The sequence below is a fragment of the Poecilia mexicana genome, unplaced genomic scaffold (genome assembly GCF_051168715.1).
Source record: "Poecilia mexicana isolate PSO_F unplaced genomic scaffold, ASM5116871v1 scaffold_15, whole genome shotgun sequence".
Classification (NCBI taxonomy): domain Eukaryota; kingdom Metazoa; phylum Chordata; class Actinopteri; order Cyprinodontiformes; family Poeciliidae; genus Poecilia; species Poecilia mexicana.
Genome location: NW_028263384.1, coordinates 29,981,711 through 30,003,449, shown reverse-complemented (window position 1 = coordinate 30,003,449; position 21,739 = coordinate 29,981,711). Strand labels below are relative to the sequence as shown.

The following is a 21,739-nucleotide window of genomic DNA, read 5'->3' as shown; positions in this document are numbered from 1 at the left end:
TTCAGGAGTCATCAAAGATCAATAAATGATCAATAACTGCAGCTGGATTGTGTTTGTTCTCCATCAGATTCCTGTCATCTCACCATCGACACAAACTCAGTGAGCAGAAAACTCAAACTGTCTGAAGACAACAGGAAGGTGACATGTATGGAGGAGCGTCAGTCATATCCTGATCATCCAGACAGATTTGATCATCCTCAGCTGCTCTGTGGAACTGGTCTGACTGGTCGCTGTTACTGGGAGGTTGAGTGGAGGGGAGGAGTTGAGATATCAGTGAGTTACAGAGGAATCAGGAGGAAAGGAAACAGTAGAGATTGTTGGTTTGGAAGAAATTATCATTCCTGGAGTCTCGTTTGCTCTGATGATGGCTACTCTGTCTATCACAATAACAGAAGAACACACCTCTCCTCCTCCTCTGTCTCTAACAGAGTATCAGTGTATGTGGACTGGCCTGCTGGCATTCTGTCCTTCTACAGCGTCTCCTCTGACTCACTGATCCACCTCCACACCTTCAACACCACATTCACTGAGCCCCTGTATGCTGGATTTGGGTTCTGGAGGTCTGTTCCTGGTTCCTCAGTGTTTCTGTGCTGAGTTGAGTCTAAAGAGTCTAAATATTTTCCTCCTGTCAGATAAACTCTCTGTTGAACAGATAGTTCTGTCTCTACATGTTTGTCTCTTTCACTCAAAAATATTTTCAGATTCATAGAATCTGTTTGTTTGAAACTCTAAATGATTCCTTGGAAACTTCTTCCTCTTCCAGACCTTTGAAGATGGAAGCTGGATTCCAGGATTATTCGAGTATCCACATATAAATTTTGGTAACACTTTATTTGATGGGGGTTGAATAAGACTCGTGACACTGTCATGAACATGAATAAGTCTTCATGAATATTTATGAATGTTGTCATAAAGCGTCATTCGTTAAACATTACTGTTTAAACTTTACCTTTAATAACATAGTTACCTAATTTTTAAAGTAATGATTTCTTGGTTAATGTCAAGTTGTCATAACAAAGACATTTTGAATAATGTCAACTTTGTATTAAAAGTGTCATAATTTACCGAATGACTCTTTATGACAACAGTCAAATATTCATGAAGGCTTATTCATGCTCATGACAGGTGTTATAACATGTTTATGACAGTGTCATGACAGTCTTATTCACCCCCCTTCAAATAAAGTGTTACCTAATTTTTTTGTCTGTTTCCAGTTAAAACTTCACATTGATTATCAAGATGTTCCATTTCTCTGTTTCATTCTTTTCATTCATCACTCAGATTACTTTTAAATGTTAATCAGTTTTTCTCAATCTCTGGAAGTTTTCTGTTTCTGTTGGCTTCTATTTTTCTAAACACATTTTTGATTTAAATGTTAAATCTGCTTTTTGTATATTTGCTGCAGGTATACTTTGTTTTAGTGACAAATAAACCCATTTGATTTGATTCATTTGCTGTTTGTTCTTTTCCTCTGTGAAAATTTCAATATTTCACTGAAACTCTGACGCTTATTTCAAGAACTGATTTTTGTTTTTTATCTTGACACTGACCTTCAGAAAGTCCTGATTTACAGTTGTTGAGGATAGAAATTCCTAACCAGTGGATCAAAAATGTACTGACACGCAGAGCATAAAATCAGCCAACAAAATCATTCAAACTTTACTTATTTTATTCACTTTCAGTGCTGAGATGCTTTTACCATTACATTCAAGAAGAGTTTCTAAAAAAGTCTGTGCAGCGTCTGAGGAGAAAGAGGAGGGCAGCTGATTATATGGACTGAAGACACTCCCTGAAATCACACCATGTCTCTGTGGCCTGATAAGTTTCTGTTTCCTGTGAGAAATGGACCTTGGTGTCTAACAGAATCAAAAATGTAACTCTTTACTATGGGCCCTTTGTCTAACAGCGTGTGACTCTTTCTCGGCCTGGTAAAGCATCTCAACATTCCCCCTGTTGGGCCCAACAGATAAAGGGGGAGACAAACCCTTGAGCAGACACTGTCCCTACTCAGAAACATCCCCCGAGGCAATTACAGATGTTCACATGTATTTGATCAATCAATCAATCAATCTTTATTTCAGACACAAAAGAGGTCCATAGTAAAACAAAAGAAAATGAAAACAAAAAGAAACATGACATAGTCACTGAGCCACAAATAAATGATGACGCCAATGTTTCCACAATCTTGAGAAAAATCTCATTGTACTAAAAACAGGGTTTACTAAAATTGCTATTATATTATTGTATGACACGGATAATCTACACATACATTTATACATGAGATTCCTGAGCGCAGCTGCACATGTGGGAACAGCCTTATGTGCAAACATGTGGCTAGCACTGCTCCATCTAGGCACTTTGAGTAGGAGCCTCAGGCCATCATTGTATGCCACATAAAGTTTCTGCAGGCTACTTTTTTATATCTTCGCCATAGATGGGCTGTGTAAAATGAAGTGCAAAAAACTTTAAAAAGAGCTACCTTCACAGAGGATGAACACATACCAAACTTTCTGATCAGAATATTAGCCTGTGCATACATCATGCAATACTGCCTACAAATGTCACGATCATCAGATAGGTCATCAGTTATGTAATGTCCCAGATATTTAATTTCATTGCATATATTGAGGACAATGCCAGATAAAGAGAAGTCAGGGGTTATCAGATGCTTATCTGCTCTACTTCTAACAATCATGACATTGCTTTTCTTAGCGTTATATTTGACATCAAAATCACATCCATATTGGGAACAGACCCTTAGTAATTGTTGAAGGCCAGCACTATATGGGCATAAGATTACCAAATCATCCGCATACATTATGTGATTGATTATGCGGTCACCAACTACACAGCCTGTTTTACAACAATTCAGGCGCTTTGATAGTTCATCCATGTAGATGTTAAAAAGGTAAGGGGACAGTATACTTCCCTGCCTTACTCCGTTACCAACATTAAACGAGTCAGACAATGAGTTACCCCATTTGACATACATTAGTTGATGACCATACCAATAGACCATTATTCTAATTAGATATTTGGGTACACCTCTGCTTAACTTGCAGAACAATTTTTGATGATTCACGCGATCAAATGGTTTAGAAGCATCAATAAAACACATAAATACTGTGGTGTTGTGCAAATTATACAAATCTAAAATCTCCTGTAGCACAAAAATACACATGTCTGTACCATGTTTGGGTTTAAAACCAAATTGATTATCAGAGGTCAAAAGAAACTCTTCCAGCCTATTTAGAAGGACTCTTTCAAAAACTTTCGATAAACTACTAGCTAAAGCTATGGGTCGGTAATTCTCCAAGGAGCTAATCTTACCCGCTTTGTCTTTAATAGTGGGTACCAGAATGACAGATAACATTGATTTAGGTAGCAGACCATGTACTAGACAGCCAGTGAAACACATAGAGAGTAATGCACAGAGTTTTTTACTTGCATTTTTCAGATGCTCAGTGGAAATGTTATCCATCCCACAGGCCTTATTGTCTTTCAGTGTCATAATTGTATGATATATTTCTTGTGGGGATACAGTCACATTCTCATTACTGTGAATGCTTCCTATGTCAGAAATGTCACTTTTGACACAATTAAACAGCGCACTGTAGTGCTCTTTCCATAACTGAGTGATTTCTTTTACACCAGTAACACCATCAATAGTAGATGGAAGTGACGTTTTACAGTTATTTACTTTCTTTATTTCTTTCCAAAAGTCCTTAACATTATTATTTCCTAACTTTCTAGCAAGAGAGTCAGACCTCATAGTATTTTCACGTCTCCTTATGAATCTTAAAAAATGTTTAAAATTAGCATTTGCTTGTTTTTTGTATTCAAACAAGGGGCCATGTCTCTGTTTACCTGCATCGGCCCATGCTTTAAGAGCCCTTCTGGCCTCTGCATGATGTTCTTTTACATAGTCGTTCCAACCCGGTTTGGTGCTATGCAAGATGGTTTTATGCAGTGGCTTGCTTGAGATAAGGAGGGATTTCACAACATTCTCATACAGAGTACATAACTCAATACCATGTTGAGGGTCTTTACAATTCATATCACGGCATGAGATTGCTCCCTTTGGTAAGTATGTATTGCTGAACATGTCATTAGTTCGATAGCAATAATCTGATAGATCTTTTTCAGTCAAGTTATCCCATGCTATTTTTCCTGTACTTATATTATAGTCTACAGGCAAAACAGAAGGTATGCAATTCATGTTTACACATAAGGAGAATGGTATATGGTCAGTGGTGGCAAGGTCATAGTTGACACGAATTCCCAGAATGGAATCATGAGCATCAGCTGTACAAATACAATGATCTAACCAGGAAGTTGTATGCCATGATTCACTAATATAGATGTAACTGTTGTTAGGCAAAAGTGCCTTACTAGAAAGAATTAAGGCATTACTGTGACAGAATTGCATTAAATGCGTAGCAAATGTAGAATGTTTATCTGTAACATCTGCATTTAAATCCCCCACAATAAAAAAACAAGTAGATAGATTATCTTGCATAAAAGACATAATAAAAGACAGTCTATTAAGAAATTCGTCTTCGTTTTGAGGACATTCATAAGGTGTGTATATGTTTAAAACAATAAAATGTTTGTCTCCACAAGTAAATTTCAGCCCTATGGCCCAATCCACACCCAGTCTAATCACATCAACCAGTTGTTCATATTTTTTGTGCCATAATATTGCAACACCACCGGCTATCCTTCCCCGAATTATTCTGGTGCTAAGGTCGGTAGTGGATTCACCAGCGCCGTAAAAGTCTTTGTGTATGCAATTCAGCTTCTCCAGGTTCTGTTTAGCTAAAAATGTCTCCTGCACACACAGTATATCACAAGTCTCCAGTAATTTGTCCACCACAAGGCGACGCGCTCTGTCTGTTTCACTGTGTCCAACACGCAGACCTCGCGCATTATATGACACAATATTAATACCAGTCATTTATTTATCAGGATCTGCGTGGCCGTTGCTCATTTGCGGTGCTACAGATGCAGATACGTTGTCTTGCTGCAGTATACCAGTCTCTGACATATGAGCCAAACGGATGCTGTTATTTTTTGGTCTCAAAGTAGCGACGCACATACACACCCGATGGCCAGAGTTTAGGATCGTATACTTCTGCAACTTCCGAGCACTCTGCAGTTATATGAAACGAGCTAAATCGGTTACGCATCGAGTCTATCTTCCTGCATGTCACCGATTGGCCCAGTTTCTCAGTTAGATAGGCACTCAGAGTGTCAGCATCAAGGTCGGGAGAGAATTTCGTAGCAAAGACACTTACCAGCTTGGTTCTAACCACTGGGATGTTAGTCGCTGTGCCAGTGCCAATAATTCCTCCTTTGCGCTGCTCCCGCTTTTGACGGTTTTGTGTTCCATGTTCCAATGACACTGCTCCCTTCAAGGGTTTCTGGGGCTTCTGCTTCCCTTTCCTCAAAACAGTACTCCAAGCCGGAGACAGGACTTGTTGATTGGAGGCGTCTTCTGGTTGCTGCTGTTTAGCGTCTTTCCCACGTAGCTCTTCCAATTCCGCCTCAGCCTGTGTCGATCCATGCACGGGTTCATTAGTCCGACTAGATTCATGAGGTGGTTCAATATTCGTCAGCCGGCGCTCCAGATCCACCGTCGCTCGTCCAAGATTTTCACTCACAGTAGCCTGAGCTTCCATAGCTCCTCTTAGTACAGAGACTTCCTGGCTTAGACGCTCCATTCTACCAAGCAGGGCCGAGGCATCAATGTTGCCGAAACCAACAGGTGGGAGGTCGTCCAGGTAGTGCGAAACAAAACGGGGAATATTCTCACCACGCTCGTTTAACAACTTTACATTATTTACGTCTTTCTGCGCGCCCTTATGTTTGATGTTACGCTGCTTTGTTGGGCACAGTTCATACAGGAGTCGTTTGGATTCTTCAATCCAGTCAGATGAAAAATTGTTTGTAGCCAACAAAACAATGTCATCATGCGGCAGTGTTTTTATCTTAGCAGAGATAAAATGTAAAAACTCATCTTCCACAATCACTTTACCGCAGGTAGTGTTATAGACATCAGGTTTTGTACGAGAAAAGGCATTGTCAAAACGATACGCTCCTGCTGTTGCTGCTGCCGCCGCCATTGAACAGACTAGTAGCGCATTGAGTAGCGCTATTGTTGAGTACAATGTTTGGGGTGTTCATTAATGTTCTCTTTCATTTCATCTTTCATGTTGTCTATCATTTTATTTCACTTGCATTTGGTGGAGATAAAAACAGATAGGGCACCCCACGCCTCCGAGGTGGTGGATCGAAATCACAATGTCCCCCTTACAATCTAATGAAGAGTATGTAAAGAAATAAATATTATGATTATGCAAAGAGAGTAAACTATAGAAGGAATAAAATGTTAAAAGATAAAATGTTAAAAGAATAAAATATTAAGATATGTGAAAGTTAATGAACTATAAATGATTAAAATGTTAAGATAATATTTTAAAAGTTAATAAACCATAAAAAGAATAAAATGTTAAGATATTTAAAAATTAATAAACTGTAAAAAGAATGAAATGTTAAGATAATCTTTGAGGTAATGAGAATTTAAGGGTAACAGAATATAAAACGAATACAATGATAAAATTTCAAACCAATAGAGTAAATAAGCATTACATGGAGTCCAACAGAAATATAATAATAAACTAAAATGAGTAAATGAGTATAGTTGAAATGTAATGATACTAATAAAATCAAATGAGTAAAAAAGCATAAAAATGCAGTAAGATTGAATTGTAATGATATCAATAAAATCAAATCAGATCAGTCTTTGTTATAGGAAGACCTATCAACATCAAATCAGTTTCTGCGTGTGTCCAGATGCAGAGGCGGCGCAGCCCGATGGGAAACCCGACGTCTGTGAGGCCTGTGTGGCGGCGTTTCAGCTGTAAATTGGTCCACCAATTGTGGAAGGCGCCCACAGTCTCACATCCTGGCACACTCAGGAAGGATTGGACTTCATTCTGGAACACAAAAAAACAACAAAAGCACAATTAATGCATTATATAATGAATACTAAAGTAAATGAAAAATATATATTTTTTTATATAAACTAGATACTGGTACTGCCCTTATACTCTAGAAAGCTGGAGTTCCACAGTCGTCTTTTGGTTCCGGGAAACCATCTGATAGGCAGGTGGGGTTCTATCAGTACCTCTACCCTTCTCTACGTTGGAAGTGATGCACTGTACAGCCAAAGACCTCAGGCAGGGAACAGCAGCATCCACAGGTGATTGTTATATTCGTGCTTGATAAGAACCAGACGTTGTGTAATGCTCAGACACTTTTATTAAAGCAACTTTCCAAAGATCTGCTCACCCAGTTTGTTCACAGGTGTGTCACCTAAGACTCTCTACTTCTATTGTTCTTTTATTTACATTTATACATTCACATGAACTCATGCTCGCCACCTAGTGGACATAATTCAATCAATCATGACATCCTCCTTTCTTTAAAGTAAGATTGTTACAAAAAGAATCCTAACAAAGAACAACATACATTGCATGAGACAGTTACCACATAGCTATACTTAACACATTAAAAACATCAATTACAAAATAGACATTTCAACTCTTTTTTTTTCCCTTTTCCAGTATTTTTTTTATTTTATTTCACAAGTTCAGTCTGTCAGGTTTTTTCACCACTCTGGTAGATCTTCTTAACACAGGTAGGTTGTCCCCAAGACTGTCACAGGGTGTTTCAGTCGTAAGAATACTCTGGGAGTCCTTAGAAACTTCACTTGACTCAACAACAGGCTCTAACGGAGTTTTTAACAAACTGCGCCGATTTCGTCTCAGAACTTGTCCATCTTCAGTTTTTACTTCAAATGAACGTGGAGCTACTTCCTGCAGAATAGTTGCTTAGTATTCCATCCCTCATCATCCTGAATCCTTACAGGATCCTTGTATGACAGTGGAGGTAGAATCTTAGTTGATCTGTCATAATATGACTTTTGTTTTACTTTCTGCTTTCGTAACTTGTACTCCAACTTTGATGATTTCTTTGCACTTTGTTCATTACTATCATAACTTGGCAAAGTTGTACGAATCTTTCGATACATCAAGAGTTCAGCAGGTGAAAATCCACATTGCAAAGGTGAAGATCTGTAGCTTAATAAAGCTAAATATGGGTCAGAGTTACTATCTGCAGCTTTCTTCAGAAGTTGCTTAAGAATGTGAACTCCTTTCTCCGCTTTTCCATTCGACTGTGCGTAATGTGGACTTGATGTTACATGTTTAAAATCATAATGTTCTGTAAACTCTTGCCATTCTCTGCTACTAAAACATGGTCCATTGTCACTAACCACAATATGTGGAATGCCATGTCTTGCAAAGATTGATTTAGCATGTGTTATGACACAGTTTGATGACATATTAGCTAACAGAGCCATTTCAGGATAGTTTGAAAAGTAATCAATGATTACTAAATAGTTTTTCCTTTAAAATGAAACAAATCCAGTCCTACTTTCAGCCATGGTGATGTTGGAATGTCAGTCATTATCATAGGTTCTTTACTCTGTTTATTTCTAAATGTCTGACATGTTTCACATTTACTGATTAGCATCTCAATGTCCTTATTTAGTCCAGGCCAGAAAACAGATTCTCTAGCTCTTCCTTTACATTTTTCAATGCCTAGGTGACCTTCATGTATCCGTTGTAGAATATCCTGTCTTAATACTTGTGGAATCACAATTCTGTTGTTTTTCAGTAACAGTCCATTCACAACACTTAGATCAGCTTTAACTTTGAAAAACTGTGAACATGAGCCTATTGGCCAGCCTTCATCCAAATTCTGCATGACCAACTGTAACTCTGTATCTTTAGCTGTTGCCTCAACTATTTGCTTCAACTTGCTATCTGACACAGGCAACACGGTGGACACCATGTTCACATGACGCTGAATATTCTCTTCAGTTGAACTCACATCATTGTCTATAGGAGCTCTAGACAGAGCATCAGCAAGAATCAGATGTTTTCCTGGAGTGTAAATCAGTGTAAAATCATACCTTTGCATCTTCATCATAAGCCTTTGAATCCTTGGTGACATCTCATTCAGATGTTTTTTATGATGGCAACCAAGGGTCGGTGATCTGTTTCAGCTACAAAAGATGGTAGACCATACACATAGTTATGAAACCTTTCTAGTCCATAAGCCAGCCCCAAGCATTCTTTTTCTATTTGAGCATATCTGCATTCAGCTTTGGTCATGGCTCTGGACGCATAAGCCACAGGCTTCCATTGTTCATCTTCAGCTTGAAGAAGAACTGCTCCAAGTCCATCTTTTGAGGCATCTGTAGACAGTTTAATTTTCTTAGATGGATCGTAAAAGGTAAGTACTGGTTCTGTAGTCAAATATTTTTTCAGTTCCTTCCACTCTTGTTCATGAACTTCTGTCCACTGGAATTGACCATCATTGTACAAGAGTCTGCGAATGTTTGACATCTTTGCACTCGGATTGGGAATGAATTTTCCTATAAAATTGATCATGCCATGATGCGCAAAACACCTGTTTTGTCGACAGGCTGTGGCATCTTCAAGATGGCTTTTATTTTATCTTCATCTGGTTGAACACCTTGGGCAGACAGTTTGTCTCCGGGAAACATAACTTCTTTGACACTAAACTCACATTTATTTTTATTGAGCTTCAGTCCATTTTTCCGTATGCGCTCCATGACGCGTCTCAATCTGTCATTGTGTTCTTGAGCTGCTGATCCCCAGATGATGATGTCATCAATGTAGACTCTCACTCCCTCCAAGCCTTCGATGATCCGCTCCATCGCTCTATGGAATATTTCTGGTGCTGATTTTATTCCAAAAGGAAGTCTTAGAAAACAGTATCTTCCAAAAGGTGTGTTAAAAGTACAATACTTGGTACTGCTTTCATCTAACTTTACTTGCCAAAACCCTTGTGCTGCATCCAACTTGGTAAAATAACTTGCACCAGCCATCTCACTGATTATTTCCTCTCGAGTGGGTATTTGATAATGTTCTCCTGATGTTCTCATTCAATCTTTTGGATCCATACATATTCCTAATTCTCCATTCTTTTTCTTGGTGATCACTATGGAATTAACCCAATCAGTGGGTTCTTCCACTTTCTGAATGACTCCCAACCTGGTCATTCTGTCCAACTCATTTTTCAACCCCTACGACGTGCAGCATGCACAACAGGCTGAGCGCCCTCTCTCAGCTGGATCTTGTATGTGCAGGGTACAGCACCTAATCCTTGAAAAACATCCTCATATTCTTGAATCATGGCATCAACAAGGTTATTAGGTTCAGTCAATTCGGTGTTTATGTGATAGATTCTTTTCACCAGTCCAAGTTTTTCACAGGATTTATCACCTAAAAGTGACTCACGATCCTCTTTTACAACTGAGAAGAACACAAGAGGTTTTGTTCCTTTAACTGTCACATTCAGCTCACATGTGCCAATGCACTCGATTGTCCATTATAGTCTCTTAGGCCCGACTTCACTTCTTTTATGTGAGATTTTACTTGCATTTTTTTCATATCAGACATGCTTATGAGATTAGCCTCAGCACCTGTGTCCAATCTGAACTTAATTGTAGTTCCATTGATCAACAAAGGAATTGTCCATTTATCATCTCTATCAACACACTGCACTTTTTCTGACTCGTTTTCACAATTCACAACACCAATAAAGAATGTGTCACTTAAGTCAGTTTCATCTACTAAGTTTACACGATTCCTCTTCTTTCCTTCTTTCCTCTTCATAAAGCATTGTTTTGCAAAATGATTCTTTCCACGGCAATTCAAACACTGCTTACCACAGGCAGGACATCGTCTCACTTTGTGCCGTGAACCACAGTGCTTACAGTTGATAATGGCTTCCTCTTGCAGCTGCCTCGTCCGAGCATGGCGTTTCTTACACCGCTCCACTGCTCCGTCACTGAACTGTGAAGTAGTTCCTGTTGAAAGTTCAGAAAATGTCCTCACTTGCTGTAGCGACAGTTCGCTTGCCCGGCACATCTTTACAGCTGTTTCCAGGGTCAGTTCCACCTCTCTCAACAGTCTCTCTCTGAGCTTCCCATCATTTTTTTTAAAATCACTACAATTCCAAAAGTTTTTATTACAATTTTATTTTACTTAACTGAGGTTATTATTATTATTTTTTTGTCATTGAATAATTGGGGGGAAATTTAACTTCGTACTCTGCGAACCAGACCCTAAACTTAAAGTCTGGATTGAGTTTTTCCCCTTCATTACTGACTTTTATTACATACATTATATTGTGGGGGATACAATGTATATATTTCACACCAGAAGGTTTGCTTTTATTGTGAAGGGGAGAAGGTGAGGTGTGAAGACACCAACGGTTGTTATTCATTCGATTTTTGGCAGTGATGTGTTCAAGACCACCTAACCCGAGACCAAGACAAGACCAAGACCAGAGTGTATCGAGACCGAGACAAGACCAAGACTTTTAGGGTCCGAGACCAAGTCAAGACCAAGACCGAGGGAAGTCGAGACCGAGTCAAGACCAAGACCAGCGGTCCACGCTACATGACACAATAAAATGTAAAATATGATCGAAATTGCTTCTCAAAATAATCTGAAAGATCCATATTCCCATAAAAACACCTAGATATTAAATACTTAATACATTTTACCAATATTAAATATTCCATTTCTGTGTTACAATGTGTGATGGTCTCGTGCCATCCCTAAAAACATAACACCCTGGGAATTTGCCCATATTGCTCATATAAGAATCCACCACTGTTGCACCATTAAACATAGCAATTGAGGCAATGCCCTGATGGTAAATAACACTCAACTATGAACAGTGACCAAGGAGCAACAAGCAAGAAGTAGCCAAACAGAAGGCGCTCATCGGGACTGTTTTCACTCTCTATCCCAGTACATGAAGCCAGGTAGTCTGACACCATGGCAGACATTACAGCTGCCACTTTGAACAAAAACAAAAAGCAATGTGCATGCTCTGCGTGCTCTTTCGTTTTAGTTATTTGTTAATTTAAATATCAACGTACATAATTAAATAATGATGCAGTGTACACAGAGCATTACAAGAACAAAGAACGGGTTCTGTCAGGTGAGATCGTCATACGCTTAACACGAACTCACGGTGTTCTGTCAGATCAGCATACGTTGTCAGATAGTCGTACGCTTAGCTCAGACATGCATACGCTGTCATTACCATATGATTTTATTTAATCAGCAACAAAGAATCATGACGTAGATCATCATACACTTGGTTATTAACAGTTGTATGGCATCCAGCTGCAGCCAGACCTAGTTTAAATACACTTTGAAACCACGACAACGCATGTATATCTATCTAGTTATCATATTATGTCATATTATAAACAATTTAATGACTTATTTTCGTCATAACTTGTTGCATATGCTGAACTGACAACTCCACTGACGGTCGGACTTCTTAAGGCGCATGCGCTGGCATGGTACTCACTGCATGTATGCTAGGAACATAGAATCATGACGTAGATCTGTTATTAACAGTTGTATGGCGTCCTGACTTAGCGGTTAAGTGAGTTTTACACGGGCGTGTGTTGTAGCTGACTCCAGCTGCAGCCAGACCTGCTTTAAATACACTTTACAACCATGACAACACATGTATATCTATATAGTTATCATTGAAAACAATTTAATGACTTATTTTCGTCATAACTTGCTGCATATGGTGAACTAACAACTCCTCTGGCGGTCGGACTTCTTAATGCGCATGCGTAGGCATGGTACTCACCTCATGTATGCTATTCTGACAGCGTATGGTAATCTGATAGAACAACGGCTCTCAGTGAGTGACACTCCAGTCCTATCTAATAAATAAAGAGCCGTGGAGAAGAATCTACTGTGTCTGAATGTCACATCACTATATTGCAGACTTTTGGACATAGCGTTGTCCTATATATGCGACAAGTCAGTCAACATCTCCGCACAATAATTCAGGCAGTGAGTGACTTTTTTCATCACAAATTCTTATGTGTCTCTGTACAGCTAGCTTTGCTAACATCACGTTAACGGAGCTTACCTTCTTTGAGCTACTTTTCTAAGTGACGAAAATAGTTAGACGTTGTCCCCACCGTCTGTGAAAACGAAGCGCTGCTGAGTTAGCTCTGGCCATCGGATTTCTTACTATTTATGCAGAGCTATTATATTACTGACGATTAGACAAACATTTTCTGCCGCTGAGAGAAAACCACTGCGCATGTCCTGGAGCGCCGCGTGCGAGTGAAAGGTGGGGGGGGGGAGGTGGAGAAACATGTAGTTGCTTGGATTTTAATTGGTGCGTTTTGCATCCAGTGAAAACAAAGATGTTAACAAATAAACTGGACAGTATGCTGCACGTTTAGTGATATTTTCACAGTTGCGGTCTCGACTGGTCTTGAAATAAAATGCCGAGTCCTCAGAGCCCGAGACCGAGACAAGACCGAGACCAAATGCGGTCGAGTCCGAGACAAGACCGAGACAATCAGAAAACGGTCTTAAGACCGGACTCGAGACCAAGACCGATCTCGAGTACCACAACACTGATTTTTGGTTTTGTTGGAAGACATTGAGAATTAAACAAGACTCAAATCACTATTTCGTCTTTTTCTGCTGACTTCCACAATATCTATCTATCATGGTAATTCAGGGTGAGTTATTTTTAATTCTAAATGATTATCCTTGATGGTCTTTTATTTAAGTGCTATTCTCCTTCAAGGTACATTTACCTAACGCCAGAATAAATGCCATGTACTTTATGCAGCAAAGGAAATTAGAAGACATATATCCATTATGGAGATGATCGGTTTTGGACGGGCGATGTTCCCCTATTGCATCATCAATACTGAAGAATGACTGTTATCATTAACGATACAGGGAAGAAGCTTTTTTTGTTATCTAGCTTTGCTAGCAAAGTCGTTAGCTAGCAGCTAGTTAGTAGCACAACAACAGCAGCCTAACGTCTATATGATAAAAATACTGAATCGATAGATAAGAACAGTTTTTCCTCACCTGGCTGTCTCCTCCATAGACATAATATAAGGATAGACCCTCATGGACCGCTCTCGCCAATTGTCGCTGACGAGATTTAGGGCGGCCATCTTGGAGCGGTACTCCACTCCACTCTGCTTATGTGTTTAGCAGCACAATGACGTATCAGCACATTTAATCGATCACAACACGTTTTTTGTTACTGGAAACCATATTCAAACATCTATCAAAGCTACATTTATAAACAATTGTATTATTTAAGTATGTTTTTAATACATAGTTCATCATATTTAAATATGCTTAGTGGCTATAACAATAGAATAGGAATGGAATATTCTGATATCGATGTATGAAGAGCATATTACAAAGCACACAGCCATTCATAATTAATTTAATAAATTATTTAGTAATATCAATACATATTTATGTAACTATACAAACACAAATAAATAAAGATATATGTTTTTCAGCCGACGAGTTCTAGCTTCAGAGAGATTCAGCAGCTGAGATCGAGTCCAAAATCCGATGTGAGATCCATCCGTGCTGCAGTGAATCCGTCTCTCTTTATCTCCCTCTTCTTCCTCACATCGTGTCTTTAGGAAACTTTCAAAACAAAAGCAGAAGATTTAGGATGTATCTTACTTTGACAGGTGGTAAAGAATATAAATAATAGTCTTTACCACCTGTGTAAACTTTGCTGGTGAATGTTATAACACATAATATAAGTTTTATAATATGTGTTATATTGTTTCATTTCTAATATAGGCCCTTGTGTCAGATAATCTAAGTCAATGTTAGAGAATAATTAATTTTTTTAGATTTACAGAATCTCAGTTAGCCTTCATAACGGGGCTGAACCCGTATTACACCAAGCACTGTAGCTAATATTAGCTGGTATCTCGCCGGTGGACATAAATACAGTAAAGTAATATTCTAATCACAATATATACACAATAATATGTCCATCTTACTTGTGAAATGTTGTCTGTGGAGCCCTCACATCAATAATCCATCGACCAGAACAACAATATCCCTCAGTGCTGAGGCATCTTCTGCTGTTTTGGTTGAGCAAAGTAGGAGGGTATACCGCTCCAAGATGGAGGGTATACCGCCAAGATGGACCCCGCATTGGCCGGAGCGGCCAATGCGGGGTCTATTCTTATATTATGTCTATGGTCTCCTCCCCTCAGTAGTTCTTCAGAGAAAGCCAGACGCAGAGGCCTGTCAGTGTCTGTTGTATTTCATTACCTCTCTGGTTAAACCGCTGAAGCAGAAACGATTTCTGTCATCTGACAAGTAGCTATGGAGGACCAAAACTGACATAATAGTAAATAAAAGAATAAATATATATCGGACATAAATAAATAAAATAATAAATATCTAAATAAAATAATAAATTTATATCCAACATAATAATAAATAAAAGAATCAATATAAAAATAAAAGTAGAAATCTATAAATAAAAGAATAAAAGAATAAATATATATCCAACATAATAATACATTAAAGAATCAGTATAAAAATAAAAGTAGAAATCTATAAATAAAAGAATACATATATATTTTGATAAGAAATAAAAGCATAAATATATATATTTCCATTTGCTGTATTTATTTCTGTATTTATTTCTGTATTGTTTTCTGTATTTATTTCTGTATTATTTCCTCGCTGTATTTCTGCTTCGTCGATATGTAAATGAGGTGGGCAGGCTTCTACGTCCAGCTCTCTATTGGTCAATAAACAGGAAAGAGAACGATCCGTGTGCAGATCGATTGTTAATGCCTGCCTACGTGGCGCTTTCGGCCTCAGTTCAACAGTCCTCAGGAAACCTGACTGAAAAATTCACGAATACTCATTATCTTAAGGACACAATAAAAGGTAAGGTTAATAACAGCATTTAAGTGTTAGATAGCTGTTATTACTCATTGTCAATTTACCATTCTCTCACTCTGTATAACATAAACAGCCTCCGATCGGAGAGTAAACCAGCTAGCAGCAGCTTTAGCCACAGTTAGGAAACTGGATTTGTTTGTTTGTTTGTTTGTTTGTTTGTTCCAGATTTGTGGTGCATAACTGTTATATGTTAAAGTTTATTCTCTGAGCTACAGGAAGCCAGTGGAAGGATTTTAGAACTGGGTTGATGGAACTACTTGGATCATCAGGTTCTAGAGATGTGCCGATCAGGTTTTTTCCTCCCGATACCGATCACCCATGAGGGCCGATCACCGATACCGATCACATTTTTTTTTTAATCATAAACACTACTGGTTACATTATGTGGAAAAAGGAACCATTAATTCACCTTAATTTAGACAAAAACTTGTTTTTAATAACTTTTTTCAAGAAGAAAACTAAACAAAACAGGCAATGTGCAAATTGTACTGGTATCAATAATACTATCTTTAACAGACTGATAACATATGAAGGCTCTGAAGAGGCTAAATAATACAAAGAGCCAAAATAAAACCTCTCAACATTGCCAAGAAGTTCAAGTATAAAACTTAACATTCAAAGGCAAAAACAGGATCCATTACAATAAACAATCCAGAGTTACTGAATGAAAACTTCCTGTTAGCATGGCGGCTAGCTGATTACTGCTACCTCTGATTGGCTGTTTCTGACTGAGCGGAGTAATTATGCAGATCAGGGAGGAGATCGATTATTTTTTTAGAGATTATCTGTCTCATGTTAGGACAGCGAAAGTTTTAATACGTAGGTAAAATGTATTTTTTAAGTTGTATGCTGCAGCTTTAAGCAGGTTCGGTGTGAGAGTCACCACCAGGTGGAGCAGAAGCGAAGCTCCGTCTGTGAAATATTACTACCTGTAGCGTAGCAGCGGTTCAACAGGAGAGCAGAACCAGCGTCTGACATCGCAGCTCGAAGACTTAAATAATTTTCCAGGTTATTTGTTTAGCTTTCTGACCGTCATGCTAATCCTGGTGAGTGTTTGTAGCTGTGCGCTGCTTTACCTGCTGTCTGATCCTCCGTATGTCTTTTTTACTGCAGTGAGCCTCGATGTAGCCAAACTCCGTCAAGTATGGCATTGTTTTTATGCCATATTAGCTTCGTTGTGTTGATGCATTTTGACCTGCTTCAATTTTCCCCACAACACGCAAACTTCCCCATTCACTCAGTGCGTTATAGATCCACATCGCTTAGGATTTGTTGCTGCGTTTGCGCAGTGAAGGAAAGAGGAGACCAGCTGCACAGGCAGGTTGGAAATGAGATGATCGGTATCGGCAACAAGAGCCAATGATCGCTGATCACCGATCATGCACTTTTTCACGAAAATCGGCCCGATTATGATCGGTGACCGATCGATCGGCACACCTCTATCAGTTTCACATCCAGATATTACTTCATGGACCTTCTGATTGTCTCTGTGAGGACAGACATCATGTGAGCTTGTTTGTCTCCATCAGCATCAGATCTGCTGACTGTCTGAACAGTTTGAAATCCCAGTTCAAGTCCCACTTTTTCAAATCTACTGGGTGATTCTGGTGTTGTGTTCATCTTCCTCTTTTTAACTTCTTTGGTTTGTGTTCATGTTATTCTGTTTTTCTGTTTGAAGGATTTTTACTATGAAGCCCATGGTTTTATCAACTATGAAAACTGCTGTATGAATATTTCCTGCCTTCCTGATTGTTCCTGGTTCCTCCACAGAGCGGACCAGCAGAGCTCAGAGGTTCCCAGTGGTCCGTCTGCCCAGCAGCATCAAACACAGCTGGACTCCATATTTATGGTCTGTACATGAACAACAACTACTTTTCCATGGTTCTGTTCACAGTCGTCTCCATGCTGCACTTTATAGACCAGAGGACTGTCAGTCTGTCCAACATGGATCTGATGTCTGGCTCCATGGTTTCAGTCTGATGTTTCCTTCATATATTATTCTGTTCCAGCTGCTGGAGGAAAACATTGTCACTTTTGTGAAGAACGAGCTGAAGAAGATCCAGAAGGTTCTGAGTCCAGATGATCCAGAATGCTCAGAGAGTCAGAGAGATGATGAGGAGGAGTTGGAAGGTGAAGATGAAGAGCAGAGGAAGAGCAGCAGAGAGGCAGTGATGAAGATCACACTGAACTTCCTGAGGAGGAGTAAGAGGATTTCTACAAAGATTTAACCTGAAGGAGAAATCGCACATTTTTGACCGGCCACACCAAAAGTAGAAACAAAGTTATCCAGGGGCGATTTGAGTTATTTCCATATTCTAAAAGTTGAACTTCTTAAATTTCCAGTGATGTCTAACACTTGGAAATCAAAACAAAATGAAAAAAGAGATGGCCATTTGAATTTTCTCTCCAATTTGAATTTTCTCTCCAATATATTTTTTGAGAAAACTCCTTTTAAAGTTTTCCCCAAAACTGCTTTGCAACCTGGGAGTGTTCACAAAAGCTGTTCATTTACATTACTTACATTATTCCCATCAGTATTGACTGTCAACAGATAAGCAGACAAACTCTCTCAAAAACCAGCTTTTGTCTTCTGAACCTTTCTAATGGAGTCGTCTGTGAATCCAAACTTTAGTGAACTGAGGGAGAGAAACAGAGACTTTTACTTGGTGACACCACAAGCATTATTTTTATTGAAAATTATACACAATTTTCATTTTAATACACTAACAAAGTCTTTCACACCATCATCATCTTCTATGCAGTGGCTTTCAAGTTAGCATTGAGTATTTATGATGATGTACGCATGTATTAATGATATGTGAAAACCACTAATATGATTTAAAAAGATGAACACCTGTGCTGTCATTCTGTGTACACAGAAGCTACAAAAAGTACACAGATGTCTCACTCCAACCCTTCACTGTTGGACCCTTCTTCCCTGGAAACGTTGGAGTCATCGTTACTTCTTGAACTATATGACTCAAAAAATAGGGTTGCAGTCCTACAGTAGAACCAGCTCCACTATATGTAATTTCAAATACGATCAATTTCAGCAATCAATATGCACTCAATAAATATAGTTAAATATAAGTTACATTCATGAAAGATCTAATAAATATACACCATATAAATTAGGTGATATGTAATATAAGGCACCTTAATATTAAGGTGCCTTAATATTAAGGCACTTTAATATAAGAGATAGAATCACATTTATTCAAATTATCTACAGAAGTTAATTTAGTTTCTTTTCTAATTTTACTTTTTTTTTCTTAATTTAGAAGATCCTGCAGTTTGTCAACATCAACTTAAATCTGGTCTGAAGAAGAAGTTCCAGTCTGTGTTTGAGGGAATCGCTACAGCAGGAAGTCCAACCCTTCTGAACCAGATCTACACAGAGCTCTACATCACAGAGGGAGGGACTGGAGAGGTCAATGATGAACATGAGGTCAGACAGATTGAAACAGCATCCAGGAAACCACACAGACCAGAAACAGCAATCAGACAAGAAGACATCTTTAAAGTCCCACCTGGAAGAGATCAACCAATCAGAACAGTGATGACAAAGGGAGTGGCTGGCATTGGGAAAACTGTCTTAACACAGAAGTTCACTCTGGACTGGGCTGAAGGCAAAGCCCACCAGAACATCCACTTCATATTTCCATTCACCTTCAGAGAGCTGAATGTGCTGAGAGAGAAAAAGTTCAGCTTGGTGGGACTGATTCATCACTTCTTTACTGAAACCAAAGAAATCTGCAGCTTTGAACACTTCCAGGTTCTGTTCATCTTTGATGGCTTGGATGAGAGTCGACTTCCGCTGGACTTCCACAACAAGGAGATCCTGACTGAGGCTACAGAGTCCAGCTCAGTGGATGTTCTGCTGACAAACCTCATCAGGGGGAAACTGCTTCCCTCTGCTCTCCTCTGGATAACCACACGGCCTGCAGCAGCCAATCAGATCCCTCCTCAGTGTGTTGGCATGGTGACAGAGGTCAGAGGGTTCAATGACCCCCAGAAGGAGGAGTACTTCAGGAAGAGATTCAGAGATGAGCAGCAGGCCAGCAGGATCATCTCCCACATGAAGACGTCACGAAGCCTCCACATCATGTGCCACATCCCAGTCTTCTGCTGGATCACTGCTACAGTTCTGGAGGATGTGATGGAGACCAGAGAGGGAGGAGAGCTGCCCAGAACCCTGACTGAGATGTACATCCACTTCCTGGTGGTTCAGACCAAAGTGAAGAAGGTCAAGTATGATGGAGGAGCTGAAACAGATCCACACTGGAGTCCAGAGAGCAGGAAGATGATTGAGTCTCTGGGGAAACTGGCTTTTGATCAGCTGGAGAAAGGAAACCTGATCTTCTATGAATCAGACCTGACAGAGTGTGGCATCGATATCAGAGCAGCCTCAGTGTACTCAGGAGTGTTCACACAGATCTTTAGAGAGGAGAGAGGGCTGTACCAGGACAAGGTGTTCTGCTTCGTCCATCTGAGCGTTCAGGAGTTTCTGGCTGCTCTTCATGTCCATCTGACCTTCATTAAGTCTGGAGTCAATCTAATGGACGAACCACAATCATCTAAGAAGTCTTCATCATTTAAGAAAATAAAATTAAAAACTCTAAAGTCTCTCCATCAGAGAGCTGTGGACCGGGCCTTACAGAGTCCAAATGGACACCTGGATCTTTTCCTCCGTTTCCTCCTGGGTCTTTCACTGCAGACCAATCAGAGACTCCTACAAGGTCTGCTGACACAGACAGGAAGTAGCTCTCAGACCAATCAGGAAACAGTTCAATACATCAAGGAGAAGATCAGTGAGAATGAGTCTGCAGAGAAAAGCATCAATCTGTTCCACTGTCTGAATGAACTGAATGATCGTTCTCTAGTGGAGGAGATCCAACAGTCTCTGAGTTCAGGAAGTCTCTCCACAGATAAACTGTCTCCTGCTCAGTGGTCAGCTCTGGGTTTCATCTTGGTGTCATCAGGAGAAAATCTGGATGAGTTTGATCTGAAGAAATACTCTGCTTCAGAGGATGTTCTTCTGAGGCTGCTGCCAGTGGTTAAAGCCTCCAGCAAAGCTCTGTGAGGACAGATTGTTACTGCAATCATAGTTGATGGATTGAAATCTGCTAATGATGATATAGATTTGGGTTGTTTCTGTTTATTTGTTATGAACCACCTCACAACAAAAGTCAACATGTGTGAAATCAGACAGTTCCATCGATCTTTTTAAGTATAACATTGGTGACTAAAAAGAAAGAAACATATATTTTGATTACTTGTCTAATGCCAGATTTTCCTCCCTGTCTCCTCAGACTGAGTGTCTGTAACCTGTCAGAGAGAAGCTGTGAAGCTCTGTCCTCAGCTCTCAGCTCCCAGTCCTCCAGTCTCAGAGAACTGGACCTGAGTAACAACAACCTGCAGGATTCAGGAGTGAAGCTTCTCTCTGCTGGACTGAAGAGTCCAAACTGCAACCTGGAGACTCTCAGGTACGATGTGACCAATGCTGGAGAAACCAGATTTCTGTTCTTAGCTTCTATCAGAGATGATTTAAATATTATTTAAAATTTAGATTTGTCCATTTTTCTCATCTTTGCTCTGATCCCTGTGAATACAAACCTTTGCTTTATTATTTATCTCAGATGAATTTCTTGACTCTGTCAGTGAGATTACAGCTATCTAAGCTGGGAATTATTGGATTTTAAAAAAAGTGGTTTTACTAACACTCACTTTTTTCAGACATGAGTAATTTAATTTTATAAAAAATATTTACAACACTGTTACAGTTAGTGATAATAAAGAGTTAATATAATTTAGCACATCATGTTGAA

At 39.2% G+C, this 21,739-nt stretch overlaps 3 protein-coding genes and 1 long non-coding RNA gene across 6 annotated transcripts in view; 2 read left to right on the top strand and 2 right to left on the bottom strand.

Annotated features, from left to right (window-relative positions):
• The window catches only part of LOC148155398 (NLR family CARD domain-containing protein 3-like), a 57,846-nt gene extending 36,365 nt beyond the window's left edge, over window positions 1–21,481 (top strand). For 2 of the 3 annotated variants that reach the window (XM_088013233.1, XM_088013232.1), the window contains one exon: window positions 68–1,446. In XM_088013233.1, coding sequence (XP_087869359.1) covers window positions 68–594 — 527 coding nt within the window. In that variant the 3' untranslated portion in view covers window positions 595–1,446. Of the gene's footprint in view, window positions 1–67; window positions 1,447–21,223 lie in introns of those variants that run through there. The other variant, XM_088013234.1, reaches the window with a different exon arrangement.
• On the bottom strand, window positions 1,939–5,069 carry LOC148155401 (uncharacterized). Its single transcript, XM_088013245.1, has 2 exons — window positions 3,083–5,069; window positions 1,939–1,950 (listed from the first exon to the last, which is right to left on the bottom strand). The coding sequence occupies exons 1-2, from the start codon at window positions 4,955–4,957 to the stop codon at window positions 1,939–1,941; spliced, it is 1,887 nt and encodes a 628-aa protein (XP_087869371.1). The 5' UTR covers window positions 4,958–5,069.
• On the bottom strand, window positions 14,513–15,118 carry LOC148155400 (uncharacterized). Its single transcript, XR_015765362.1, has 2 exons — window positions 14,990–15,118; window positions 14,513–14,621 (listed from the first exon to the last, which is right to left on the bottom strand). It is a non-coding gene; the product is annotated as an uncharacterized LOC148155400 (long non-coding RNA).
• Window positions 16,072–20,994, top strand: LOC148155399 (NLR family CARD domain-containing protein 3-like). Its single transcript, XM_088013244.1, has 5 exons — window positions 16,072–16,180; window positions 17,358–17,760; window positions 17,921–18,112; window positions 18,791–18,857; window positions 19,193–20,994. The coding sequence occupies exons 2-5, from the start codon at window positions 17,638–17,640 to the stop codon at window positions 20,992–20,994; spliced, it is 2,184 nt and encodes a 727-aa protein (XP_087869370.1). The 5' UTR covers window positions 16,072–16,180; window positions 17,358–17,637.
• Window positions 21,482–21,739: the final 258 nt, after the last annotated feature.

Coding starts and splice junctions, on each gene's coding strand:
- LOC148155401 (XM_088013245.1), bottom strand. CDS start 4,957: ATGACTGGTATTAATATTGTGTCATATAATGCGCGAGGTCTGCGTGTT.
- LOC148155399 (XM_088013244.1), top strand. CDS start 17,638: ATGAATATTTCCTGCCTTCCTGATTGTTCCTGGTTCCTCCACAGAGCG. Junction 18,113..18,790: donor CACTGAACTTCCTGAGGAGG/AGTAAGAGGATT, acceptor CTGTGTACACAG/AAGCTACAAAAAGTACACAG. Junction 18,858..19,192: donor GACCCTTCTTCCCTGGAAAC/GTTGGAGTCATC, acceptor TTCTTAATTTAG/AAGATCCTGCAGTTTGTCAA.